The sequence below is a fragment of the Carassius gibelio genome, chromosome A17 (assembly GCF_023724105.1).
Source record: "Carassius gibelio isolate Cgi1373 ecotype wild population from Czech Republic chromosome A17, carGib1.2-hapl.c, whole genome shotgun sequence".
Classification (NCBI taxonomy): Eukaryota; Metazoa; Chordata; class Actinopteri; order Cypriniformes; family Cyprinidae; genus Carassius; species Carassius gibelio.
The window spans coordinates 18427730-18451235 of NC_068387.1; the positions used below are offsets into that span (position 1 = coordinate 18427730).

The 23506-nt window shown below is 37.4% G+C and overlaps 2 protein-coding genes and 1 long non-coding RNA gene across 8 annotated transcripts in view; 2 read left to right on the forward strand and 1 right to left on the reverse strand.

Moving 5' to 3' along the window:
- Positions 1–5952: 5952 nt before the first annotated feature.
- The window catches only part of LOC128031650 (heat shock 70 kDa protein 12A-like), a 41086-nt gene continuing 23532 nt past the window's right edge, over positions 5953–23506 (forward strand). For 3 of the 5 annotated variants that reach the window (XM_052619965.1, XM_052619969.1, XM_052619967.1), the window contains exon 1: positions 5953–6056. The gene's annotated coding sequence lies outside the window, so the exon portion shown is untranslated. Of the gene's footprint in view, positions 6057–6124; positions 6386–23506 lie in introns of those variants that run through there. The other 2 variants (XM_052619968.1, XM_052619966.1) reach the window with 2 other exon arrangements.
- On the forward strand, positions 9326–13869 carry LOC128031649 (uncharacterized). 2 transcript variants are annotated; one of them, XM_052619963.1, is made up of 11 exons: positions 9326–10029; positions 10215–10344; positions 10463–10640; positions 10744–11020; positions 11120–11297; positions 11421–11497; positions 11614–11800; positions 11919–12164; positions 12273–12444; positions 13217–13365; positions 13685–13869. In XM_052619963.1, the coding sequence occupies exons 1-11, from the start codon at positions 9742–9744 to the stop codon at positions 13867–13869; spliced, it is 2067 nt and encodes a 688-aa protein (XP_052475923.1). In that variant the 5' UTR covers positions 9326–9741. The 2 variants fall into 2 exon arrangements, with proteins under 2 accessions (XP_052475923.1, XP_052475924.1); XM_052619964.1 differs by having other exon boundaries at positions 9328–10344.
- On the reverse strand, positions 13941–15492 carry LOC128031678 (uncharacterized). Its single transcript, XR_008188129.1, has 3 exons — positions 14608–15492; positions 14219–14370; positions 13941–14089 (listed from the first exon to the last, which is right to left on the reverse strand). It is a non-coding gene; the product is annotated as an uncharacterized LOC128031678 (long non-coding RNA).

A 23506-nucleotide genomic window follows, 5' to 3' on the forward strand; every position in this document is an offset into this window, starting at 1 on the left:
ATCTGACCCGAAACAACATCTTCCCATATAGGGAACTGTTTAAAACTGGTAGCCTATAGGCTATTTTGAAAATTAAAATTATTGTAGGTTTGTTAAATATTGTGTAGGCTATATGCTATTAACGTTAAGTGATTAAACTCGGTGATACATTAATACAGTTCAACATAAGCAAAATATCTGCAAACAGACGAAAAATAACTTAATTTGTTATGTATAAAACTGATTACAGAATTTATCTGAATTAATTTAGGCTACTCTTCAGATTAATAATGAGTTCTTGCATGCCTTAATGAAACGATCTCGTGTAAATCACTCTCCTAAACCCACTAAAGAGGGTTCACGGATAGGTCTCGCGCATTGCTCTGATACCTGGACTAAGATAGAGAGAGAAACAGATTTGCTGAATTATTCGATTATTTCCTTCCCTGCTGCCAAATACATAAGTGAGATCAAACCCTTGACCTTCGCATGTTCCCGTATGAGTATGCATTTTCTTCCTGGTAAAATAAAGAGACAAGTGTTATTTAACCCTGCCGTGTGCACAATGAAGGCTCGGGACAAAAAAAGAAGCGTAATTATTAATGTGCTGAAAGATGTAGCCTATACACGCAGGAATAGTCACTTACAGAATCTTTCAAAGCATCTCTAGGCTATAAGCCTTATTGCGTTTTTATTAACTTATAGCCTATAGTGCTAACTGGGAAGTGTATTTAGTTTAGCCTAAGAGTTTATAAGGTTAATTAATCCCCTATCAAAAAACAACAACAAAAACAGATACAACAGGGCCACTTTATAGCCTATCTTATAAAAACAATTAGTAATTTTCTCATTCCTAATTTATATGGCCTTTGCAGTTTTGTCTTTTCTTGAAATCAATGTAGCCTATAAAACGTAATTAAGTAGAACTTTACAGGGTTTTTTAAAACAAGCATGTCATTCAAGAGACATTAAAATGTTATTGATGATAATTAGCCTAATGGCCTAACGGTGAAAAGTTTATGAAATGAATAAACGCGAAATGGCAACTAAATTAAATTCATTATATCATAGCCTAGCACTTACACATATCAATTACTGTAACACTGCAGCATCCCGTTGTAGCTATTTTAACACTTAGGACATTATTAGCCTACATATAGCCTACCAAGCCACGTTATTGTTTTCAATAATGTAAAGTAAAAATGTCTCTTTTACACCATTCACAAGTAAATCTAAACTACCGGACTTTGTAATGTCAATGAATCTGGAATTGAGCGCGGCTCCAATCAGTTGGAAAGCTATGGATTGTGAGTAAATGCTGCTCAAATCTTTGGACCGAAAGAACTCCCGACTTGTGTGTGTGTGTTCAAGGGTTTATGTGGTAGGCCTATACTATACACGGCCAGCGCGACCTATAGGCAGAGCAGGCCCAGAGCAGGCAACTGCGCGGGGCCTCGGGCTTTGAGGCGAGGGCGGGGCCTCACCTTGTGCCAGTCCACCAGTCACGGCAGCAAAATACTAGCCTCATTGTTCATTGGATATAGTTGGATTGTCACTCACCTGCAATTAAACCAATTAATGCTGCCGTTTCAAAGCAGGTCCCGCCTTCTGAATGTTTGCTGTAATTAACATATCTTTCTTTCAGGTGCTGCGAACCTTTGCAAAAGGCTAAACAAGAAAGAAGTACAGCTAATGCAGGTGTGTGAGTTATTGTCATCTGTTTTGGAATGATTGCAATGTATTCTAAATATTAATTTTTTCTGTTTATCAGCGTCATTTCTGGACACATCATTCAAGTTTAAAAAAGCGCGAGCGCTGTTTGACGCGCCAGACGCGACGCTTTCAATTTGCGCGTACTGTGAATGACAAGTGCATCGGGAGCAGACTAATAAGATTGCTACCAAAGCAAAAGCAAAGAAGTTTGTATTCAAATTCAAAAATCAAGCACACTAGAACAATGTATCAAAAAAACACCAGAGATGTTTTTATCTTCTGAATTCTGATGGTGATTAGGCTACATTACTGCTTAGATTTAAAGGTGCTGTAGGGAACTTTTGTAAAAAAAAATATTTTTTACATATTTATTAAATCTGTCATTATGTCCTGACAGTAGAATATGAGACAGATAATCTGTGAAAAAATCAAGCACCTCTGGCTCCTCCCAGTGGTCCTATTGCCATTTGCAGAAAGTCATGCGCTCCTGGTAAAAAATAACCAATCAGAGCTGCGGTCCGTAACTTTGTTTGTGTTCAAAATGTAGAAAAATGTATATAATAAGCGAGTACACCATGAATCCATTTTCCAAACCGTGTTTTTGGCTTGTCCTGAATCACTAGGGTGCACCTATAATAAGTGTTAATATTCGGACTATTTTAGATTGCTTCGGGGATACCGCGGCGGAGTAACCCAGTACCTTTGTGATTCTTCATAGACATAAACAGAGAGAAGTAATTCCGGCTACGATGTTCTTCCGCAAGACGCAAGCAGTTCTGTTTATTAACCGCTAGAGCGTCAAAAGTTCCCTACCGCAGCTTTAAGTTAACTAGAAAAATGATCTCAATTCAGAATTATTTTAAATTAATTTAACAATACAATTTTCAATATATTTTGTAAAGAAGGGTCCAGTCTTGTTCAGGAAACATTCTTTGCACATGTATTTTAACTTTGAACAGCTATCAAAGCTTGTTTTTTTGTTTTGTTTTTTTTTTTACAAAAATGAAGGCAGTAGGCCTAATAGTTTTATAGTTTAGTCATCATGTTTGCAAAACATCATGTGTCAAAAGTGATATTCTGTTTTTGTTTTACATCAGGTACAAAATTAATCCAAGCCTAGTAAACTATTTAAATTGAGTCATTTAAATATATATCCTTATATGTGATTTTTGGATAGATTACCTAGTATATATATATCCAAAATGCAAATGTGTTTCAGATTGAGTGACTTTGCTTCAACCAACCGTTGCCTTGATATATCCATATAAAAAAAAACCTCTCCAGTACTCTTACAATCCAGTTTGACATGGCTCATTCATACTTTTTGAGTTCCAGCTAATATTTGCCAGTACTGGGGCAGCAATTTGATTTTAGATTTTGAAGTCTGGTATTGGTGCAAAATCACCCCAATCTTTAAGCAGTGAACAAGAAGCTTAAAGGGTTAGTTCACCCAAAAATCAAAATTATGTAATTAATAACTCAACCTCATGTCGTTCCAAACCCGTCAGACCTCCGTCCATCTTCGGAACACAGTTTAAGATATTTTAGATTTAGTCCGAAAGCTCTCAGTCCCTCCATTGAAACTGTGTGTACGGTATACTCTCCATGTCCAGAAAGGTAAGAAAAACATCTTCGAAGTAGTCCATTTGACATCAGAGGGTCAGTTAGAATTTTTTGAAGCATCGAAAATACATTTTGATCCAAAAATAGCAAAAACTAGGGCTTTATTCAGCATATTCTTCTCTTCCGGGTCTGTTGTGAGATTTCAAAACACTGCAGATTAGTGATATCCAGTTCACGAATGAATCACCCGATGTAACTGGATCTTCTTGAACCAGTTCACCAAATTGAACTGAATCGTTTTAAACGGTTCGCGTCTCCAATACGCATTAATCCACAAATGACTTAAGCTGTTAACTTTTTTAATGTGGCTGACACTCCCTCTAAGTTAAAACAAATGGAGGTCTCACAGGTTTGGAACGACATGAGGGTGAGTTATTATATTAATGACATAATTTAGATTTTTGGGTGAACTAACCCTTTAATACAGTGTCAAAACAAGCTAATGGAATCCAACAGCAATAAATGTGCCATTTGTGCAAGTCGACATATGCATTTTTTTTTTTTTTTTTTGTCTGGAAATAGAAAACCATCTAAAATATGACAAATTTTTCATATAGCCATTTGTTTTTAGTTTCTATCATTTAACTTCTACATTTTCAAAAACAAGTTTTTGTTTCACATATGAATATGTATGGGACACTTTGAATATTTTTTACAAATATATTAGAGTAAAATTAGCATTATGTTAATACAATGTATGTTTGGAGTTTGATTGGGGTCCTCTGGGTCAAATTCAGATTGACCACTAGATGGGGCATTGAGACTTTTCTAGCAACGATAGGGATAACCATACTTGGCCATTGGTTTCCTCCTTTAAATGCCATAGTCGATGAATTTAGTTTAGTAATTAAAAACATCCAGCACTAATTGTATGTATAAATGGATGTGTCTAATAGGCTAAAATTTGGCCAAATTAATTTTTCTGTCTGTAAGTAACAGCAGGTAACCTCAAATGTAAAGTGAAATGTTTGTCCATGTTTCGCCCAAGGATTCTTCTGTGAAAGTGTCTACAGTAGAGATGTTTTGTGTTCTGCTTTATTCTGTGTGATATCATGAATATTTAGTGTCTTTGTCATGTAAATGGTAAAAAGTGTTCTTGTGGCTCAGTGGTAGAACATTGCATTATCAGTGCAAAAGGTTGTGGCTTTGATTCCCAGGGAACACACATACTGATAAAAAAAATTTATAGCTTGAATGCACTATAAGTCACTTTAAAGCTCTGTTAAATGCAAAAGTGGAAATGTAAACTCCAACCTGCTGAGATCACACCCATGTGCTGATTAAAATAATAATAATTTTCCTCAGATCTACTCAAAGCACCACTTGTGCATCTAAAACCCACTATTAATCTATTAAATGACAACACTACATAAGACAATGCACACTATTATTTTCCAAACAATACTGTTTATAGTGTGGCAGTATTATTTGACCATGTGCAATTGCTGTGGAATATGATTCGATATTTGATGAGTTTCCATGGAACAATATTTTACCTAGTGTAATGAGAGACAGACAGACAGACCTTGAAAGTACATATTGGTACTAACTTTACTGTTCCAGTGACAGTTTTGTTTTTATGAGTGTAAACATTTATATTGCACTTTTTACTACACAATTCATGTATAATATCTTCACATTGTACATTGTCTAGAGATAGTATAGCTATACAGAATTAATTGCTCCACTTCAGTTCTCAGAGGCCTGTGTTGACTCCGTTACTGTATTCAATGGTCTAGTCTTGCACATGAGTCAAGCTGAAGGGCAGGGCGGGATGCATGGCCAGCCAACAGACGTAAAGTCTGGATTGGTACACTTCCTTTTTCTGGGTGTCAGACGGGCTGAAAAATACACAGCTCTTGGTCAAACTTGAGATACTTACTTTTAAATGAGCACCAAAGAGTTAATCTTAGAGTTTTGTGCTGGAAGTCTGGTGGGTGTAAGAGCATAGTGAAGAAACAAGATGGGTTTAAAGTTAGACATTAAGTGGGATTGTAACAGGAATTAGGAGACTTGACGACATCAGGTAAGTTAAAAAGTTAAATCACTTTTATAACAGTTTGAGCAGTTTATTCTATATGGTGCAACCCGTTATCAACGTTCACAGAATAAGAGCCCACCTACTTTACAGTAAGTGTAATTATTCACAAACCCCTCTGAGACAGATCCACAACTTTTAAATTGCTTTATTTCGTGGCATAGATACACTGTAAAAAATGTAATATGTAAATTTTAACGGGGAAATAATATAAAAATAGGTTACTACAGTAAAAATTGGTAAGTTCCCATATAGGCCTAAGTTAAAATAATATTTTACAAAAATGTACATTTATATATCTAAATGTATATAACAATATTTTTCATGATGAATCGTTGTTAAAATGGGACGTTATATGATTTAATTAGGTAACACTGGTGTCATTTTATTATGTTCTGGCAACCAGTTTCCAGTAAGTTTTGACATTTTCTACAGTGTAGCCTATACCTGGAAAGCACGTTTACTGGATATAAATATTATATTCCATCTCAAGAAAATTATTAATCTTGTACGGGATTTTATCCCTTCACGACTACCATGGCATAAAACTGTATCTGACTTTAAAAGCGCAGTGTAGATTTGGATGACTGAGATAGAAGGGGTGCAGAGTTGGGTCACGTGGTCTCGCTCCTGGGAGCGTTGAGTCATTGCAGCAAAAGTCTGCGCGCTCCATCATCATCATCCCAGGTGAAGCTGGAACGAGGTAGGGCTCCTCGACCACCGAACCAAACACACCACAGTGCTTAAATATACGTCCATAACACATATTAAACATAACGGTAATTTCCTCGTTTTGATACGGAATAATCGCACTGCTGATAAATTTATTATAATGCGATTGTTTATCCTACAGCATGGCTTTGGGATCAAAACAGCATTTCCTACAGTAGCGCGGATGTGTATTTTGCTTGTTTGAAGGTCTGGCGTGTTTCTGACAGTTCTGCGCATTGCAAGGTAAATGAGCACGAGGCTAGCCTACTACTGCTGCTGTCGGTGCTTTAGGAAGGACTCCAGTTTGACTGCTGAAGCGAGGTAATGTGATTCAGGAGGGGCGCATCTCTGACACAGAAACAACATCTGTATAGTCATCATGCGCATGGTTTTCCAGATGTTGTTGGTGTGGTAGACATCATTAGACGGCGTCAAGGTGATATTCAGAGAGAGGGATGCGTAATATCTTTACGACATTGGCGTCTTTTCGAACCAATCGTGAAAGGAATAATTCTTGTTGAACCGGTGATCTGACGAATAATGCTACCTATCAGATTATGCTACCGACGCTGTATTTATCCTACTGTAAGGTTATGTTTGGGGTAGGTGTACCGCACCTAATAATATCATGCTGGAAGCAAAATCTGGTAGGTAGCATTTTTGCTATCGAATTATGCTACCATTTGTTTTAATGGGAGGTAGCAAAATATATCAGGGTAGCACAAATCGTCAGAACACTGCTTCACAATCGTTGGTTTGTTGATCGCACTGGATAGATCCGAGCACATGCCGAGTCAACTCGCTGAACCGAGAACCGATTCGCTATGAACCAATAATCAATTGAACCGTGTGAGCGAAAGGATCGAAAAAGTTAAGATTAGCCGAAGAGCTGCAAAGTTATGAATAAAACGTTCTAAACGTAGCATATATTGACTTGATTGTGTGACAATTTTATTGATACACATATCATATGAAAGTTAAAGCTTCTTTTTAAAACGTGCAAAAAATCCGCCAAGAGATCCAAATTATTTATTTGGTTCTAAATGACTACGTTTTCAAATAAACAGCATTATACCTGAAGAGATTTAGATTTAGATCATATAGTCCACGCCGGGATGTCAGAGACCACGTGGTGACGCAGTTACATCGCTGTATCACCGAATCATTTATGAACCGTTCTAAAAAATAAAAACATTTTGAACCGTTCTTCTAAAAGAACTATCCGAAAGAATCGATTCGCTGAAATAAGTGGGACAGTGAACGTCCCTATTATAGGTTATGAAAGGTATTGTTTTTTGGAGTCCCCAACAACAGGCTTGACATGCTTGCTTGCATGGGGAAGTCGTGGCCTATTGGTTTGGACTTTGGAGTGTGTTTTCATTCACTTATAGCTGTGTTACACACTGCAGATAAGTCATATTCAAAATCCATAATAGGGGCACTTTAATAGATCAGGATGTTGCAGATCTGGCACTGATGTGCTAATTGCACCTCGCCAGAAGATTTACATGGGAACATTAAACTTGCTGGCAAATGTTTTTTGGACCATTTGTTAAAATGTGCAAATTAACTCCATACTGTCCTGAAATTGACAATTTTTCCACACCAACTGCCTTGAGTACTTGTATGTAGCAGTTTTAACCTTTGCGTCGCCAGCCTCTGGTTAGGGTGCCAATAGCAGAATAAAACATGTACTCCCCCTCAGCACATTCCCACGGTGGTACTTCGGGCCTTGAGTATAAAGCAGTCATTGTTTGAGGAAAGGGGAAAGGCCTCATAGGTAACGCATGTAGGCGGGTACAGAAGAGAAGACTAGACCCAGAAATGGTTTATTGGATGGGTAGTCGTGAATTTTTCATGCTCAGGCCTTATGTAAACAAACATGGCTTTCAGACTTTAGATGTATTCTTGATGTATTTTCATTTTAATGGAGTTCTATGAATATGCTATTTTCTGAATTTGATGCATTGTTCACTGTACAAGTTGTTTTTCTTAAACATACCCCATTAATCAGGGTTATTGTAGTATTGTGCTAAAACTGAAACTAAAATGAAAACCTATTTTGTTATTTGAAATAAAATAAATGTTAACTGAAATAAATTATTAAAAAGTATAAAGAAATTACGGTAAATATAAAAAGGCAGTATTTTTCTATTGTAGTTAAACTTTGTTTACTAAAATAACTAAAACTAAAACTGACATAAAAATTAATTTAAATTAAATTAATAAAAACGGTGTACACACACACACACAAACACACACACACACACATAAATATATGAACAAAAGCTACAAAAAAAAATGACAAAACAACAAAATAGCTAAAACTTTAAAATGAAAACTGAAAATATAAAAACAAAAACTATAATAGTATTTTAATGATACTAAAATCACACTGCTAAAAAAATCATTTGAAAAACTATTTTGAATCTATGAATCAACCAGGTTTGTGATCACGTACCACACAATAGTATGTCTTTTGGAGTACAGTGAGGCTGACTGCAATGCTGAAGGTGGTTGCATGTTAAACAGTTGTGGTTGGGGCAGGACTGCTTAGTCAGCATGGATGGGATATGGGGTATCATGTTTGTCTTCAGAATTCATGCATGCAAACACACCCACAAATCGCCAAATACACAGATGATTAACAAACAAACATACACAAACTAACACATGCAGACCCAGAAACCCTGTTACTCTGGACTCAGCAGTATGACATGACCAAGAGAGTGGAGATAATGTCCACTGTCAGGGTATGGCCACAAGATGTGATGTGGATCCACATCTGTTTAAATAACTAAAACACATGGCTGAGGAGAGAAAATGTAGAGATGGTGTCTTTTTAGAAATAAATGAGCAAATATATCATTCACTTTACTTCATGCACAAAAATGTGAATTTGTTTTTGCTAGATCTAAAAATGCATGTGAATTTTATTAACCAGTGCAGTATTTTCTGTATTCCATCATGTGTTCAGTGAGTAAAATGCAAGGTTTGTCCTTGCAGTCTAGGAGATGCTCAGCTAGTAGGGGGTGTCTGGGTCACTGGGTGTGTGTTTGGAGAGGTAGGACGACAGGGTAATGTAATTTAAAGCAGAGCCATTAGCATTGCTGTTTGAGGTCAGCTCATTGGCTTTTAGCTTCACACATACGTTCACTTAAAATGGTTTAATTTGATGATTGCTGTCTGTGGGCAGCATCTGTGTCGGTCAGACTCACTCTCATTGTCTCTTGTTCATTGTTTATTCTTCTGTGAGTTTTTCTATAATACAATGAATGCAAGGTTTTTTTCCAAAATTTGTGGTTTACACTTTATACACCTTAAAGAGTCATGAAACCCTAAACCAAAATTTCTGAGATTTTAACAGAGGTATGTGTGTTGAACACCACTGAAGACAATGTTAGCATCTGTTAGATTTAATAGTAGGGGGGAAATGGTTAAATTTTAGTTTTTATACGCTATTTTCGTCTTCCGGGTTTAAAATCTTCATCCTGTCCACGTCACAGGCTGTGACGTGGCAGAGCACGATAGTACTTTGATGACTCATCGGTGTCTCATAATTATTAATGAGACTGAGTTTTTTATCCAATGAGAAGACACTCTCTTAATTATTCATGACACCACGTGGATCTTCCCAACGACAGACTTGTCAAGCAAGCTGTGATATCGCGCAGTAGATGAGTGAGGCGATCATGGGACGCAAGTGTTTGTTTTCGTGGTGCAAAAGTTCAAATGGGTTGCATATGTTTCCCCGCGATGCTGCCAGGGCTAGACTCTGGCTGCGGGCGGTTGGTTGGCCATCAACCACGGACACATCCAGATTATATGTGTGCAGCAAACATTTTTCGAGAGAGAGCTTCGAGAATTGGAGAATGGTGGACTTTGGCCTTGTTGACTACCAATGCAAGTTGCGTCTCGCGATTGATGCGGTGCCAAGTCCCGAGGACTTTTCTATACTTTCAGAGGTATGTGTGTGTCTAAAATTTAAACCTATTCGTTTTACTTGCCTTTTGTTAAATAAGCGCTCGTTATTAAAATATTTGATATTTCGATAGTACCTCAATTGTATGCTTAATTCGTGTAATTAAATATGTAATATATTTAAATATGTTTGGGAAGTCTTTGGAAATTAATATGTTTGTATTGTCAGCCTAAACTGTGTTGCGAGATGGCGTGTCAGACCGAACAGCCCGCCAAAAAAGATGCTGCATGTCAAACCCATCCCGACATGAAGCATATGTCAACGCAACATCGCTGGAAACCTGAACGAAGGAGCAAGAGTATGTTGCACACTTTACAGTATTAAACATCAAAAATCGTTAATAGTTTCAGAGTTTTTTTATTTAAGTGTATTAGGCACAATGTATTTATTTCATTTAGAAATATCTAATGTAATAGGCACTCAGGTGAAGCAACAGAAAAGGCATGTTGGTTGCAACACTTCCACACCATTCATACCACTAGAAAAAGGTCCTCTTGCAACCTCTACCCCTTTGAAAAGACCCAGAAGAGAGGCTGAGGATTCTGATTGTAGTTTCCAACCAGGAATGACTGACAGCAGCATCTATAATGAGAGGTACTCATAGACTGGTCATGTTTTTTTTTATGTACTTCTATTCATCAGACATTCATATTTAATTATTATTAATAATGTTTATTTATATTGCTGTTTGTTGTAGCACTGTAATTGCAACACCACCCCATATAATGAGGAAATTCATTGTTTATGAGGAAAACCTCATGGACCTGTTCAAGAATTGCCCTGCCTGCTCGAGACACTGTGCAATAAAGAGCAGAACAGTGGGTACAGTTCTACATGTGGACCAGACCTGTGTTCATTGTGAACATCACAAACAGTGGGCCAGCCAACCGTATGTCAAGAACATACCAGCTGGGAATCTGCAGCTTGCTGCTGCTGTGCTCTTTAGTGGCTCATCCTTCTTGCAAGTCACCAAGGTAAGATTTATTTTTTCTCTCCAAAATATGTGGGATTTGTATAATAATCATTTTTTACAGTTTTAACTTGTATATTTAACTGTTTTTCTTTTGGGTCAGTTTATGCAGGCATTCAACATTCAGGGGATTTGCCACACTACATACCTGAAACACCAAAGGACATTCCTATTCCCAACAATCAATTGGCAGTGGAAACAGCATCAAAATACTGTGATTGCAGAAGCACTCAAAGGAAGGAATGTAGTTCTGGGTGGGGACATGCGTGCTGACTCACCTGGTATGTGCAGTTATGTTGATAATATGCCATTTCAGTTAGCTATAAAAATGTGCTGTTATAAATTACTACTACAGAGTTTATTTCAAGCACTAAAAATGTACATGCTAATATGACATTGTTTAGGACACAGTGCAAAGTATGGAACATACTCGCTGATGGACCTCAGAGCAAACAAGATCATGGAAATTCAGCTCATTCAGGTAAGGTTGTAGTGATTTGTTTATTAGCATTGAATGAGTGGAAAGCAGATCATACATTTGTCTTTGAACACAATCATGCTTAAAGTTTTTTGAAGAAGGTTGATATGATTTTTCAGAGCAATGAAGTCGGCAACAGTCAGCGTATGGAGAAGGAAGGTTTAGAAAGAAGCCTGAGAGAGCTAGAGCAGAGAGGAGTAACTGTGCGAAAGATTGTCACTGATAGACATCCTGGTGTGATGAAGTTCCTCAGAGAGAGTAGACCAAGCATTTTGCACAGATATGATGCATGGCACATGGCAAAAGGTTAATAATTTAGTAGTTCTAATAATAGCCATATCTATAAAAACAAGGATTCATAATTATATGTTATGTATGTGTTGTTGTGTCTATCATATCGTATTAATGCTTTTGCATACTCTAGGTGTTGGCAAGAAAATTGATGAGCTTGCAAAGCAAAGAAGCTGCAAAGAGGTTGGCCCCTGGAAAAAAAGCATCGTGAATCACCTTTACTGGTGTGGAGCCTCATCATCATCAGGAAAGGAAATTGTTGCAAAATGGAGATCTGTTGTTAACCATGTACAAGATATCCATGAGCATGAAGGTGAATTCCAAAGATGCCAGCATCCTCCTCTTGTTGGTGACCAGGCAAGACAGTGGCTTAAACCAAGTAAATAACCTTTAACATTTATTGTAGTTTAATTCATTACATTTTGTATAATGTCTAAACTAGTGATTTATCAATATATTTTATGTTTTTACTTTATTTTATAATTAGGTACTGCTGCATGTGAAAAGCTCACTCAGGTCATCTTGGCACCCAAGTTGCTGAAAGACCTAGAGAACCTAAGTTCTGACTTCCAGACATCAGGACTGGAGTCATATCACAGTCTGATCCTCAAGTTTGCACCAAAGAGCGTGGCATTCTCTTTTGTGGGGATGTTGTGCCGGTATGTTCTGGTTTTAATTCAAATTAAGTTTAATTGCATTAAAAATTTTCTTACAGTTTACTTTTTTTCTAAACACATCTCTGCATCTTAACTGTTCATGCACTACCTGATCTAAGGCCGGTGACACACTGGATGCGTGGCATGTCCGTTTTTATTTTGGCTCCCATGTTAACAGGTTAGAGCTTGCACACTGCCTGCGTGATTCGGGTCTCAGGAAAACGTCTCGGAAAACGTGTGCATGCTAGAAATGGAACCGATGCCTATTTTTCAAGCAACATACAAGCGTCTTGGAAGCGTTTCCATGCAAACCTGAATAGGAAAAGATGTTTATATGTCATTTTGACTCGAATACATATTAATACATGTAATTTTGATGTTTGAAAGTCTCTAGGTTTTGACAAACAAAAATATAAATGGAGCCTAATGTAAAAACAATATTATCGGTTTTCAAATACTGCACCTGTCAGTACAGAACAAAATATTCAATAGCCTATTTTGACGTCAACACTGCCGACGATGTCTTTGCTGCTATATATTTATGTTTAATATGAAGTATAGGCCTTCCACAACTCTCTCCCCATATTTCAAATATATCACCATTGAGGCTCATCATATGTCACCTAGCAGCAGCAGCGGTCAGACACGCTTCTGGTGTGTAAAGACATGGAAAACACCTCGCAAACGCCACGCAGCTGACACACAACAGAAATGCCATGCTCACGCCACGCAGTCAGTGTGTCACCGGCCTAATGTTTCAGATCCTACTTTTTAGGACTCAACTTGCAGCCATGCACTACAATGAAAATAGCGGAAGACCACAAGCAACAACAGCTGCAGGGGAGCTCCGATGGCATATGCAGTATCCACGCTACAGAAGAGGAGAGTACACAGTACGACTTCTGAAAAGAAATCCCACATTTGGTATTATCTATCTATCTATCAATCTATCTATCTATCTGTCTGTCTGTCTGTCTGTCTGTCTTTGTGTCTATCTGTCTTTGTCTATCTATCTGTCTGTCTATCTTTGTCTATCTATATTTATGTATCTATCTGTCTATCGGTCTTTGTATATCTATATCTATCTATCTGTCTGTCTTTGTCTATCTATCTATCTATATATGTATATGTCTGTCTGTCTATCTGTCTGTCTATCTATATTTATGTATCTATCTGTCTGTCTATCTGTCTTTGTCTATCTATCTATTTGTAATGTACTAATTCTTTTTATAATGTTCTGCAGAATATGTTGACAGATTGCAGGATCTGCTTTTTGAAAGTGTGTTGGAGCAGCCACAACTGTTTCAGGAATCTCTAAAAGGACTGCAAGTTCCTGACCACCTCTGCACACAGTTTCAAAGACCTGAAAAGAGTGAAGCTGTTGCACAACACACGTCACGATTTAGACCACCTTCTGTCTGTCTGTGATCGAAAGTAAATAAACAAATTACATGGAAAAATTGAAATGATAAGTTCTTTATTTTAGTCAAGGGGAGGGGGTTGAAAACCTGAATAGGTTCCAGTGTTGTCAGGGAACTGCTCTCTGATGCGGGTAACAGCACACGAAGGAATCACCACCCTAATGTGTCGGCCAAGGTACCCCCAGCACCACCGGACAAAATTCCTATAGGCCAGGTGTCTGTAGCAACTGAGATTGAAACTTTAGTTTAACTTGTTATGGATCATTACATAAAATACTAAAATGCTACCTGTACTGTAAATGTATGTTAATCTGAAATGATATGTTTAGTTAACACCAGGTAAGAATGTTACTAACCTATTGAGGACTGTGTTCTCCATGTCACCATAGAGCTGGCGATATGTGCCATAAACAGCTTGCAAAACAAATGTGTTTAGGGCGACAGGTTCAAAACCTGGATGAGCAGTTATGCATGCTGCCCCACCAACCTGCTCACATCTGTGCATCACCTACATGTTAGGAATTAAAAGTAATAATAAAATAAAAGGTGTATTATATGTATATGTATATATATATACACACACACACACGTATGTGTATGTGTGTGTGTGTGTATATATATATATATATATATATGTGTGTGTGTAATGGAAACATGCCCAAAACCTACATATGATAAAACGCCTATTTTGACTGATTACATACTGAATTGCAATACAGTGAATTGAGTGTCAAGTTGCGTTTACCTGTGCCACCTCTCTACAGCACAAGTTTTCTCTTGGAGACAGCCTGGTACAGTGACCACAAGTACACCTGTTGCAAAATTATACGTTTATGAATGAAAACGCTATTTTCAGGTCTAGTGCCTGCAGAAGAGTTTTTAGTCTTCTCTGATTAGTTAGCTATCAGCTAGCTACCATTCTGACACTTCTCCCATCCGCACAGCCTCCGGTTCGTCCATGTTTTCGTCCACAGTCACGGCTGGGGCTATTGGCTCAAATTGATAGGGCAGAGGACCTGCACTGCCATCTAGTATATCTCCATTTAGCCCTTGGGAATCAGGAGGAGAGAAGTCCTCCACCTCCACAGAGCCCTGCGTACTGCTGCCACTGCAAATTTCTATGTCACTGTCCATCTTTATTTGGGGTTCAGCGGGCGCGTAGATCTATGCTATGTACGCAATGTTTTTTTTTAAGCGTTATTTTTTTTTTTTCAAATATATGCATTCATAGTGTGTATATAAACAACTTTATATTTTATAATGACTGTAATTACTCATGTACATTAATATGTTTTAAATAGAATTACGATTACTGTAGGATATATGTAGCAGGGCATTCAGTAACTCTTGAAAAGACAAAAATAAAGTGTCAGTGTATTTAATTAGATTTTAACTTTTCCAGTTTTTTTTATTTTTTTTTATTAGTATTTCCTCACGTTTTACCACTTATTTTTAGTGACAGTCGATATGCTGGCGATGAGAGTTTCCTCCCTCCCCTCTCCTCTCCTCTCTCCTGCCGTACCACACCCACTCCCCTCCCGCCTTCTCACAGCCACCACGCCCATTTCAGTTGCATTTTTCAAAAAGATTGTGAGCTAGACTTGAGCTGAAAGAGGGGGGTTTCATGACCCTTTAATATTTTGTTTATATGTTTTTAAGGCGTTAATCACTACTTGAAAGTCCTTTTTATGTGAAAATATCTGGCTTTGAATATAATTCATTTAAAAATAAAATGCATATCTTAACAACTGCACAGTTTCGAGGCAGGAAAACTTGCAGATGGGACAGAAAGCGGTCTTTTTTTCTATGTAGTTGAAAATCGTGGTGTGAATGATGTAGAGTTTTGGAAGCCTGCTACGACACTCACAAAAGCTCAAAAATTCCATTCTGGCATTACGTCATGGTATAGGCTTTCGCTGCGGTTGCCTCGGTTTTGAAAGGAAAGGAGAAGGTTGTAGAAGGGTGAGTAGGGACAGTTTAAATGTCAACTGACCATACACGTGGTAGTGTTATGTTAAAAACCCATTTGAAGCCTTACAACTGAAAATAAAGAACTTTTTAGCACCCTTTATGCACAGTCAAGCTTTCGTTTACAAAATATGTGTCTGCCAAGAGACAGTCAGTCAGGCCAAGCAGACTCCACCCAGCACATATGTTCATATGCTGTACATCTGTGATATTCAACTCAGTAAATTTTGTTAAAATATATTTTGTTAATATATATATATATATATATATATTAGGGGTGTAACGGTTCACAAAATTCACGGTTCGGTTCGATACGATACACTGATGTCACGGTTCGGTTCGGTTCGGTTCGATACGTTTTAGATACAGCAAAATGTAAAAACATCTCAACTTTTCAGAATGCCGCAAGCGCACCCCGGGTCATGTGACAAGAACTAACCAATCAGCTTCATCCTTTCCCGTAACAACGTTGAGAGCTCAGCCAAGATGAAGGAACAGCTGATCATAGTTGTATATGGATTGCAATTTTGAAATAAATTTAGTAGCAGAGCTACTGCAAGCGATTTTTAGAGCTGCAAATCCATTTATCCTTCGCTGAAATTTCCGCGTCTCATGGAGAGAGCACGTCATTGTTGCTTAGCAAAGACAGACGCCTCATGAGCGCTTCTGCCCAAGCGCTTTGGAAAGGAGGAGAAAGACGCGCTTAGCGTTTTCCATGCGTTTTTAGGCACGATATGTGAACGGCCCCTAAGGCGCTCGCTCACTCAGCACGCGCTGAAGGCTCGTTGCAAAATGTCGAATGCATTTAACAGACCAGAAATATAAGATCCTAAAATAACCAACAGGTCTGGTGTTTGGGTTGGATTCCCTGTAAGCTATAGTGTCTAAATGCTGCAGGGATAGTTTGCTGCGTGCATGTTTCTCCTTTTTTTCGTCTTTTCCCAGATAGTACTGACGCATATATCCCAGATATTCCCGCTGGTGTTTTTTTTTTTTTTTTTTTTATTCCCGCTGGTGTACCCTGTCATGTTGCAGATGCGACATACCGTTGTTTTTTTATCCACCACTCTCTTGCCATCACCATTATAGCTTAAAGGGAATCCAAAGTGCACCCAAACACCAGACCTGTTGGTTATTGGAGGATCTTATATTTCTGGTCTGTTAAATGCATTCGACATTTTGCAACGAGCCTTCAGCGTGTACTGAGTGAGCGAGCGCCTGCTGAGTAGCCTAACATAAACATATAAGATGGTGTTTTTTTCTTCTTCGGGAGTGTCAGGGGCGTTGCCTGTTACGTTGTTTGGGTTATTGGGCTACCTTGTTGAACGCATATCATTATATTTCTCTCTCTCTCTTTTTTTTTTTTTTTTTCAAATATAATTAATTACTCCAACGAACCGTTCGGTATACATAATGCGTACCGCGTACCGAACCGAAAGCGTCGTACCGAACGGTTCAATACGAATACGCGTATCGTTACACCCCTAATATATATATATATATATTGATATAGTTGTAACAATGCATCCAAAATATTTTTTAAATCAAACCTTTAAACAGTAGTGTATATAACAGCACATAATTTATTTAAGAATATATAACAGCAAATAATAGAATTAGATTAAATTCTAACCATAATTAATTGTGGCTGTTATATCTTTGAAATCAAACCAAACTTTAAATACAGAAGTTGCTGTGAAAATGTGCAAAGCATCATAACACAATAAACACTTTGTTAGAATTAATTTGATATAGAAGAGACCCTGAGTTAATATAGTCACTGTTGACGAGTCTGCTAAACCTATTACTAAATAGGATGTAACAATAGGAAATATACAAATATACAGTATATCCCCTCAACAGGGAACTCATCACTTTCTGATATCTTTGTTTCAGAAATTAAAAGGGCAGATGTTTTTTGTGTTGTGCAACCTGCATGAGCAAATTAGTTTTTTTTTTTTTTCAGTTCTGATCCTTATTTTGACTGTTGCTTAGAGAGTTACTAGGTCTGTCGTGCATTGTGCTGGTGGTATACTTTGCTTTTGGAGAGGGTTTGAATAATTTCACATTTCTTTGAATAATTCATATACTCCTTTCAGTAGTATATGGAGAGATGGTGTGGCCAGCCACACAGATGTTACTCATAGATTGTAGACATCTTCAGGTTGGATAGAAAAAGACGTTGATGTGTTTTGCCAGATTACAGACTGTTAGTGACACATTTGTGCTGCCTCAAACCAGACAGCATTCATGTGAAAATGTGGTCTTATTTTTGTAGCGTTCTGAACAAGGGTGGGCATGAAAAGAAGCATTTACAGTACATGCCGCCAATAATTCCCTGTGGGCTTGACAGCACTGTGTGAGGAATCTGACCCCACCAGCATGGAGAGAAATAATAATCCAGTCAAGCTGTGTCTGGCATTGACTCTCAAGGGCAATGGGGGAGATAAATGGATATATATATATATATATATATATAGTAGTTTATATAGTGGGATTACAGGGAAGCATGTACTTCAAGTGTACAATGCTGAGTTTAACCTGAATTTCAAAGCATGACTGCAGGAATATAAACTATTTATTTGTATGGAAATAGGCCTAATTTAAGATCTGTAAAAAAAAAAGTTATATTGTTCACTTACCCTCACGTTGTTCAAAACTTGTATGACTTTCTTTCTTCAGTGGAACACAACAGAAGATATTTTGGAGAATATTTTGAACTAAAGAGTTCCCATTACCATTGACTTCCATTGTATTGATGGACCAAAATTAATTCTTCTTTTATGTTGCACAGTAAAAGAAAGTCATACAGGTTTGGAATAAAAAAGTTTAGTAAGCAATGTCATCATGCAAGTCTTGAGTTAATGCATAATGTCACTTTTAAGTCTTTCAAATGAATCAAAATCATTTTCATGGTGATTGACAGATTGTCACAGATGTAGAGCTTAACGTTTTTGGAATGGGAAACATTCACTGAACAAAATGATTTTCAAGCAACCTCATGGTCTTTTGAAAGTTGCTGATTGACCATTTACTGTGGATTGTGTCATTTGTGATTGTTTGAGTTTGAGAGGTTTTCCTTATGCTTTGATGCTGCAGCTGTAATCAGGCTGTCCAAGAGACCATTTTTAGAATTTCCTTTCAGAGACACAAGCAAATGAGTATACATATAAATACAGAGACTTTCAACTTCCTTTCAAAAGACATTCTTTCTTTAGTATTCATTAGTAGTCACGTTTAACAGTTTAAACCGTCTGTGTTCTCCCAGGGTACATTGGCCAATGCATTCACCTTCATTCAGAAAGGTTAATATTAACTCAGTTTCCATGATGGTAAAATTTTTTTAGTAAGTGTTCTTTTTTCATTAACAAAATTCCATTTGCTATGCTTGTAATAGCTATGGTTAAGTAACTATCCCTCCTGAAAAAAGCATCCTAAACCAGCCTAAGCTAGTTTGCTGGTCTTAGCTGGTCATTATGGCATTCCATTAATGTCTCTTTATGTTTATTCTTTACTATATATGTTTTCTTTTTCTATTTTATGTATTCCTCCCCTTTGTACGAAAGTGCAGGTTTGGTAAGATACTGAAGTTCACAGGAGACTCTGATTTCTCGACTTTATTAGTATAACATTGCAAAGAGAAAGCTGCTCTGTTGTGTAGATGACCGCTGGTTCAAGCTCTATTCAGTTCAGCAAAAATCAATGCTTTATATCTTTCTGCTCTTCTCATTATGTATCATGTGTCTCTGAGGTAGTGGGGCACTGGTATTGATTTGGGAGGAGACTGTTGGGATGAGATGATGCGTCATATGCCCCTCTAAACAGTCTTAAAAGCACTTGTAATGCTATTTAAGATTTATGGCTTGCGGTTTAGGGGTGTGACGGAGTTGTAGGCCTAGATGCAGATGTCGAAACACTCGACTGCTCCATCTTTGGCAAGGTAATAGGAGTTTTCTGCACTCTCCGAACCCTCTCATTTTTCTCCAAACTTCACATTCCAGCGTTATGAGATGAGAGGAACTCCTACAGACACATTCTTTCTTATTATTTAGCCTGAATCTAACACTCACAGATCATTATGTCCCATATCAAACAGAATCAGCTCATCAACTCACTTAAAGTTGATCTTCCATATTATTGGAAATCTAATAACTCTGTTTAATGTAATCTTACTTTAAGATAACTATCCATTTTCCGTTATGTATATTATAGCATTGTGATGTTTAGGTTCACTTGCAGCATTTAAAATAACATATTTTAAATCATTATTTATTTATTTTGAATAAATATTACAGAATTTAAATTTCAGCTGTTTCATGGCCACAGTGTGAAGTTATTAGCAATGTGTGGGTAGGTATCAAGCAGAATTGTAATATTAGTGTGTTTAAAAAAATCTTAAATGGTGTGCATTATTTTCCTATGAAGAAAGCGCGAATGTCTCTGCTAAAGTTTATAACCCTAACCCAGAGAAACTAATAACATTGCAGCAGTCACAGCTGTTGCCCAGCTTCTCTCACCCACTGTGTGTGGGATGTGTGCTTGTGTATGAATGTGTGTGTTTATTAGTGTATTGAGTGTTTGTTTGTGAGTGAACAGGGCCAGCTGGAGACAGTCAGTGTGAGCGAGAGGAATGCCGACTGTGTTCTGTTTTTGGCATTTATAGTGCTGTGTATCTCAACGGACCTTCATATACACTTGAACTGGAGCAGTCCTGCCCTGTTAGTTGCCCCACTTTGATACTGTTGTTTACACTTTGACCAGCTCAGTGTGTTTAACTTTGGCCTAAAAAATCAGCTATAGACTGTAATGTGTACATTCATGGAAAGTTCTATTTAGTACAATTAAATTAAATTTATCAAAAACACTTGTTTTACAGCTTGAGATATCCATACATTTTATGTTTTCCCTTCTCCCTTTTTGTTCTGGTTTCGCTTACCAGGGAATTCTCAACTTGACATCATGATAAATGATTTTTTTTCTGTATCTGCATTTGGTTAAATTTTTTTGGAACACATTCAAACCAAAAGTTACAGAGCAAGCGGCCATTTGCCTCAGGCATGGTGAGATTTGATTTAACATTTACTATTCTAATAATTCAAAATAGAACAAAACTATATGCGTTCCAGATTTGTAATATTTTACCGATGGGATTGTCTTGTCCTTTCTCTGTGTGTCATGGAATAAAATCATTAACTGGATTGAAGGCACTTGTAGTTTGATCTTCTGAAGAAGAGATCTTTTCTTTCTTTTGTCCTGCATTATCAGAATATGTCTGATAATGCAGGACAAAAGAAAGAAAAGATCTCCTCTTTAGAAGATCAGACTACAAGTGCCTTCAATCCAGTTAATATAGTCATTCTACAGTACATTACTGTAATATCTGTTTTTTTTTCTTTCTTTTTATTCTCTTTTCTCTAGGGAATTGAGGCAGTAAAAGTTTCTCAGTGAGGAGTGGTGGAAAAAAGAAAAGGTGGAAAGATTTTTGAAACTTGAACTTCCTTTTTTGTATATGCAATTATTAATAATAATTATAAAAATAATACAATTAATAAATAGGAAAGTGCCATTGGCTGACATTGATTGATTGTATTTCAAATATCTCAGATCTCTGATTCTCTCTGTTAACTTTGATTCCAATATATCAGTGTTGCATATTTGATAGATAATTGATTCCAGACTTAAATCCACTTTTGTCTGTGCATGTCAGTGGTCCATATGTTTTTTAGCTCTATTGTTTCTGTCTACTGAGTTTCTTGGAATTCCTCTGAATTTGTAATTCCACAGAGGAGGTATGACCTCTGACTCTTCCTGCTTCCTGTCAGAATTTTTTATAACATTCCAGAATGGAGCTTGACCACCCGTTCATTCACTCCCTTTCTCATGTGGATGAGAGGAGGGGTGAAAACAGGATACTCTATCTCTCATTCTCTCTCTGATTTCTATTTATTTTCGCTGCTTGGATCAACGCATATGTAATAGTATGATTGCCTTATTGACAGTGTCCTTCTGTTTTCAATGTTTTCAGAAACCTTAGATGTGAGCTGGATTTGAAGTTTTGCAAAAAAAAAACTGCCAAGCAAATGAGTGAAGTTTTTGCCCAATAATAATAATGTATCTGACAAGGTATCTGAGAAAACATTTTTCTTTTATCTTATACTATATTTCATGTTTATTGTGTAGATATTGAAAGATATTGTTAAAACAATTTCATTATGTGAGCCAATTCTGAGTAAAAGAAGGGGTGTGTGTGTGTGTGTGTGTGTGTGTGTGTGTGTGTGTGTGTGTGTGTGTGTGTGTGTGTGTGTGTGTGTTTTTTTCTCTTGTTGACAATAATTGGTGGCACACTTTTTCAGGTCAGGCCAGACTGCAGATAAAAACACTGTCATGCTCGTGTGTTTATGAGTCTTTAAAACAGCAGGGAAATTAAAGGAATTGGTCTGTTCCGTACTCTGGCCATAATGCAAGTAATTTTCCACCATTTATGCCCATTTTCTGCTTTCCAATTCCTATACATGTTTGGATTCTCTGTTTTGACTTGAAGAGCCTCAGTGAAAAGCTGTGTAATACACACAACACACACACACATACAAAACACAATCACAGTCCTAATCAAGTAGAACTCAATCAGCCGCAAGGGAAACGGTCGCCACTGACGTCGAGTAGTTACCCTCACACAACTTTAATGTGTTATAATGAAGTCCCCATACAGTGAGCCATGTTGCCATGTAAACAAACATAAGTTCCTTTAAACCGCAAATCCATTCGCAGAAAACTATAAAAAGATGGTCAAGTGTGTTCTGAATGACAGTTCACTTATGAGCATTTATCATTATAGACAATCATTTTACTCCATCGATATTGATTTTGATGTTCCATTGTCCCATTTTCAAATCAATCTCGGTAGCTGGAGCGCTTGTATGTGGTGAGTGGTTGAAATGAAGAGCGAGCCGCAGGTAGCCAGTCACTCAACCCATAATTACTCGCTGAAGAGCACCATGCTCATTCTGTTCACTCCACCGCTCAGTATGGGGTAAAGGCGGGTAAAAAAAGGATGAAGGCTCAGAAAAACGTGGCGTCCCGTGGAGCAAGGAACCCAGACGCTCGTTTAGCGTTCAGGGTGCTCAGCATCTGAGTGTTTTAGTAAAGCTATTAGGCCCGGCTAATGAGGACGACGGGAATGGACAAAAACAACCTCTAATTCGATTCAAATGTCAGTGTGAAGGGGAGCAGCTGTTGCTGTAGTGGTCTAAAGCTCTTAAAGGATTTGATGATTTTATGACCAAATAATGTAAAATGTTATACATAAGCGATGTTATAACAAAAAAAAAAGTATGGCCAAATGAATGGTCTTTCAGACAAATTCGTTGAACATTAATTGATGCTTTTAAGTCTCGTTCTCACTGAAAATAATTTCTAGTGAAGAATCACCATTGATGGTGCCACTTAGGCCTGTTCTCCATCTGTGACCATCAAACTGAACCCTAGAGTGCTTTTGACGCCATTTAAATGGATTTTGAGAGTGTTTCTGAAGTTCAGTATGCATTGGTGAGGTGTTTATTTACAAGAATGTATGGTAACTATGTTTCTTTAGGAAAAAAAAAACACATTTTCAGATTCGTCCTGTTACTAGAGACCCAACATAAAGGAACAAAGGAAAACAAAAATGTTGTTAAAAC

Bases quoted from the DNA above. Each gene is read 5' to 3' on its own strand.
- LOC128031649 (XM_052619963.1), top strand. From the start codon at position 9,742: ATGAGTGAGGCGATCATGGGACGCAAGTGTTTGTTTTCGTGGTGCAAA. The intron at 10,030-10,214 runs GTATGTGTGTGT...TTGTATTGTCAG, and splicing joins ACTTTTCTATACTTTCAGAG to CCTAAACTGTGTTGCGAGAT. The intron at 11,801-11,918 runs GTTAATAATTTA...TGCATACTCTAG, and splicing joins TGCATGGCACATGGCAAAAG to GTGTTGGCAAGAAAATTGAT.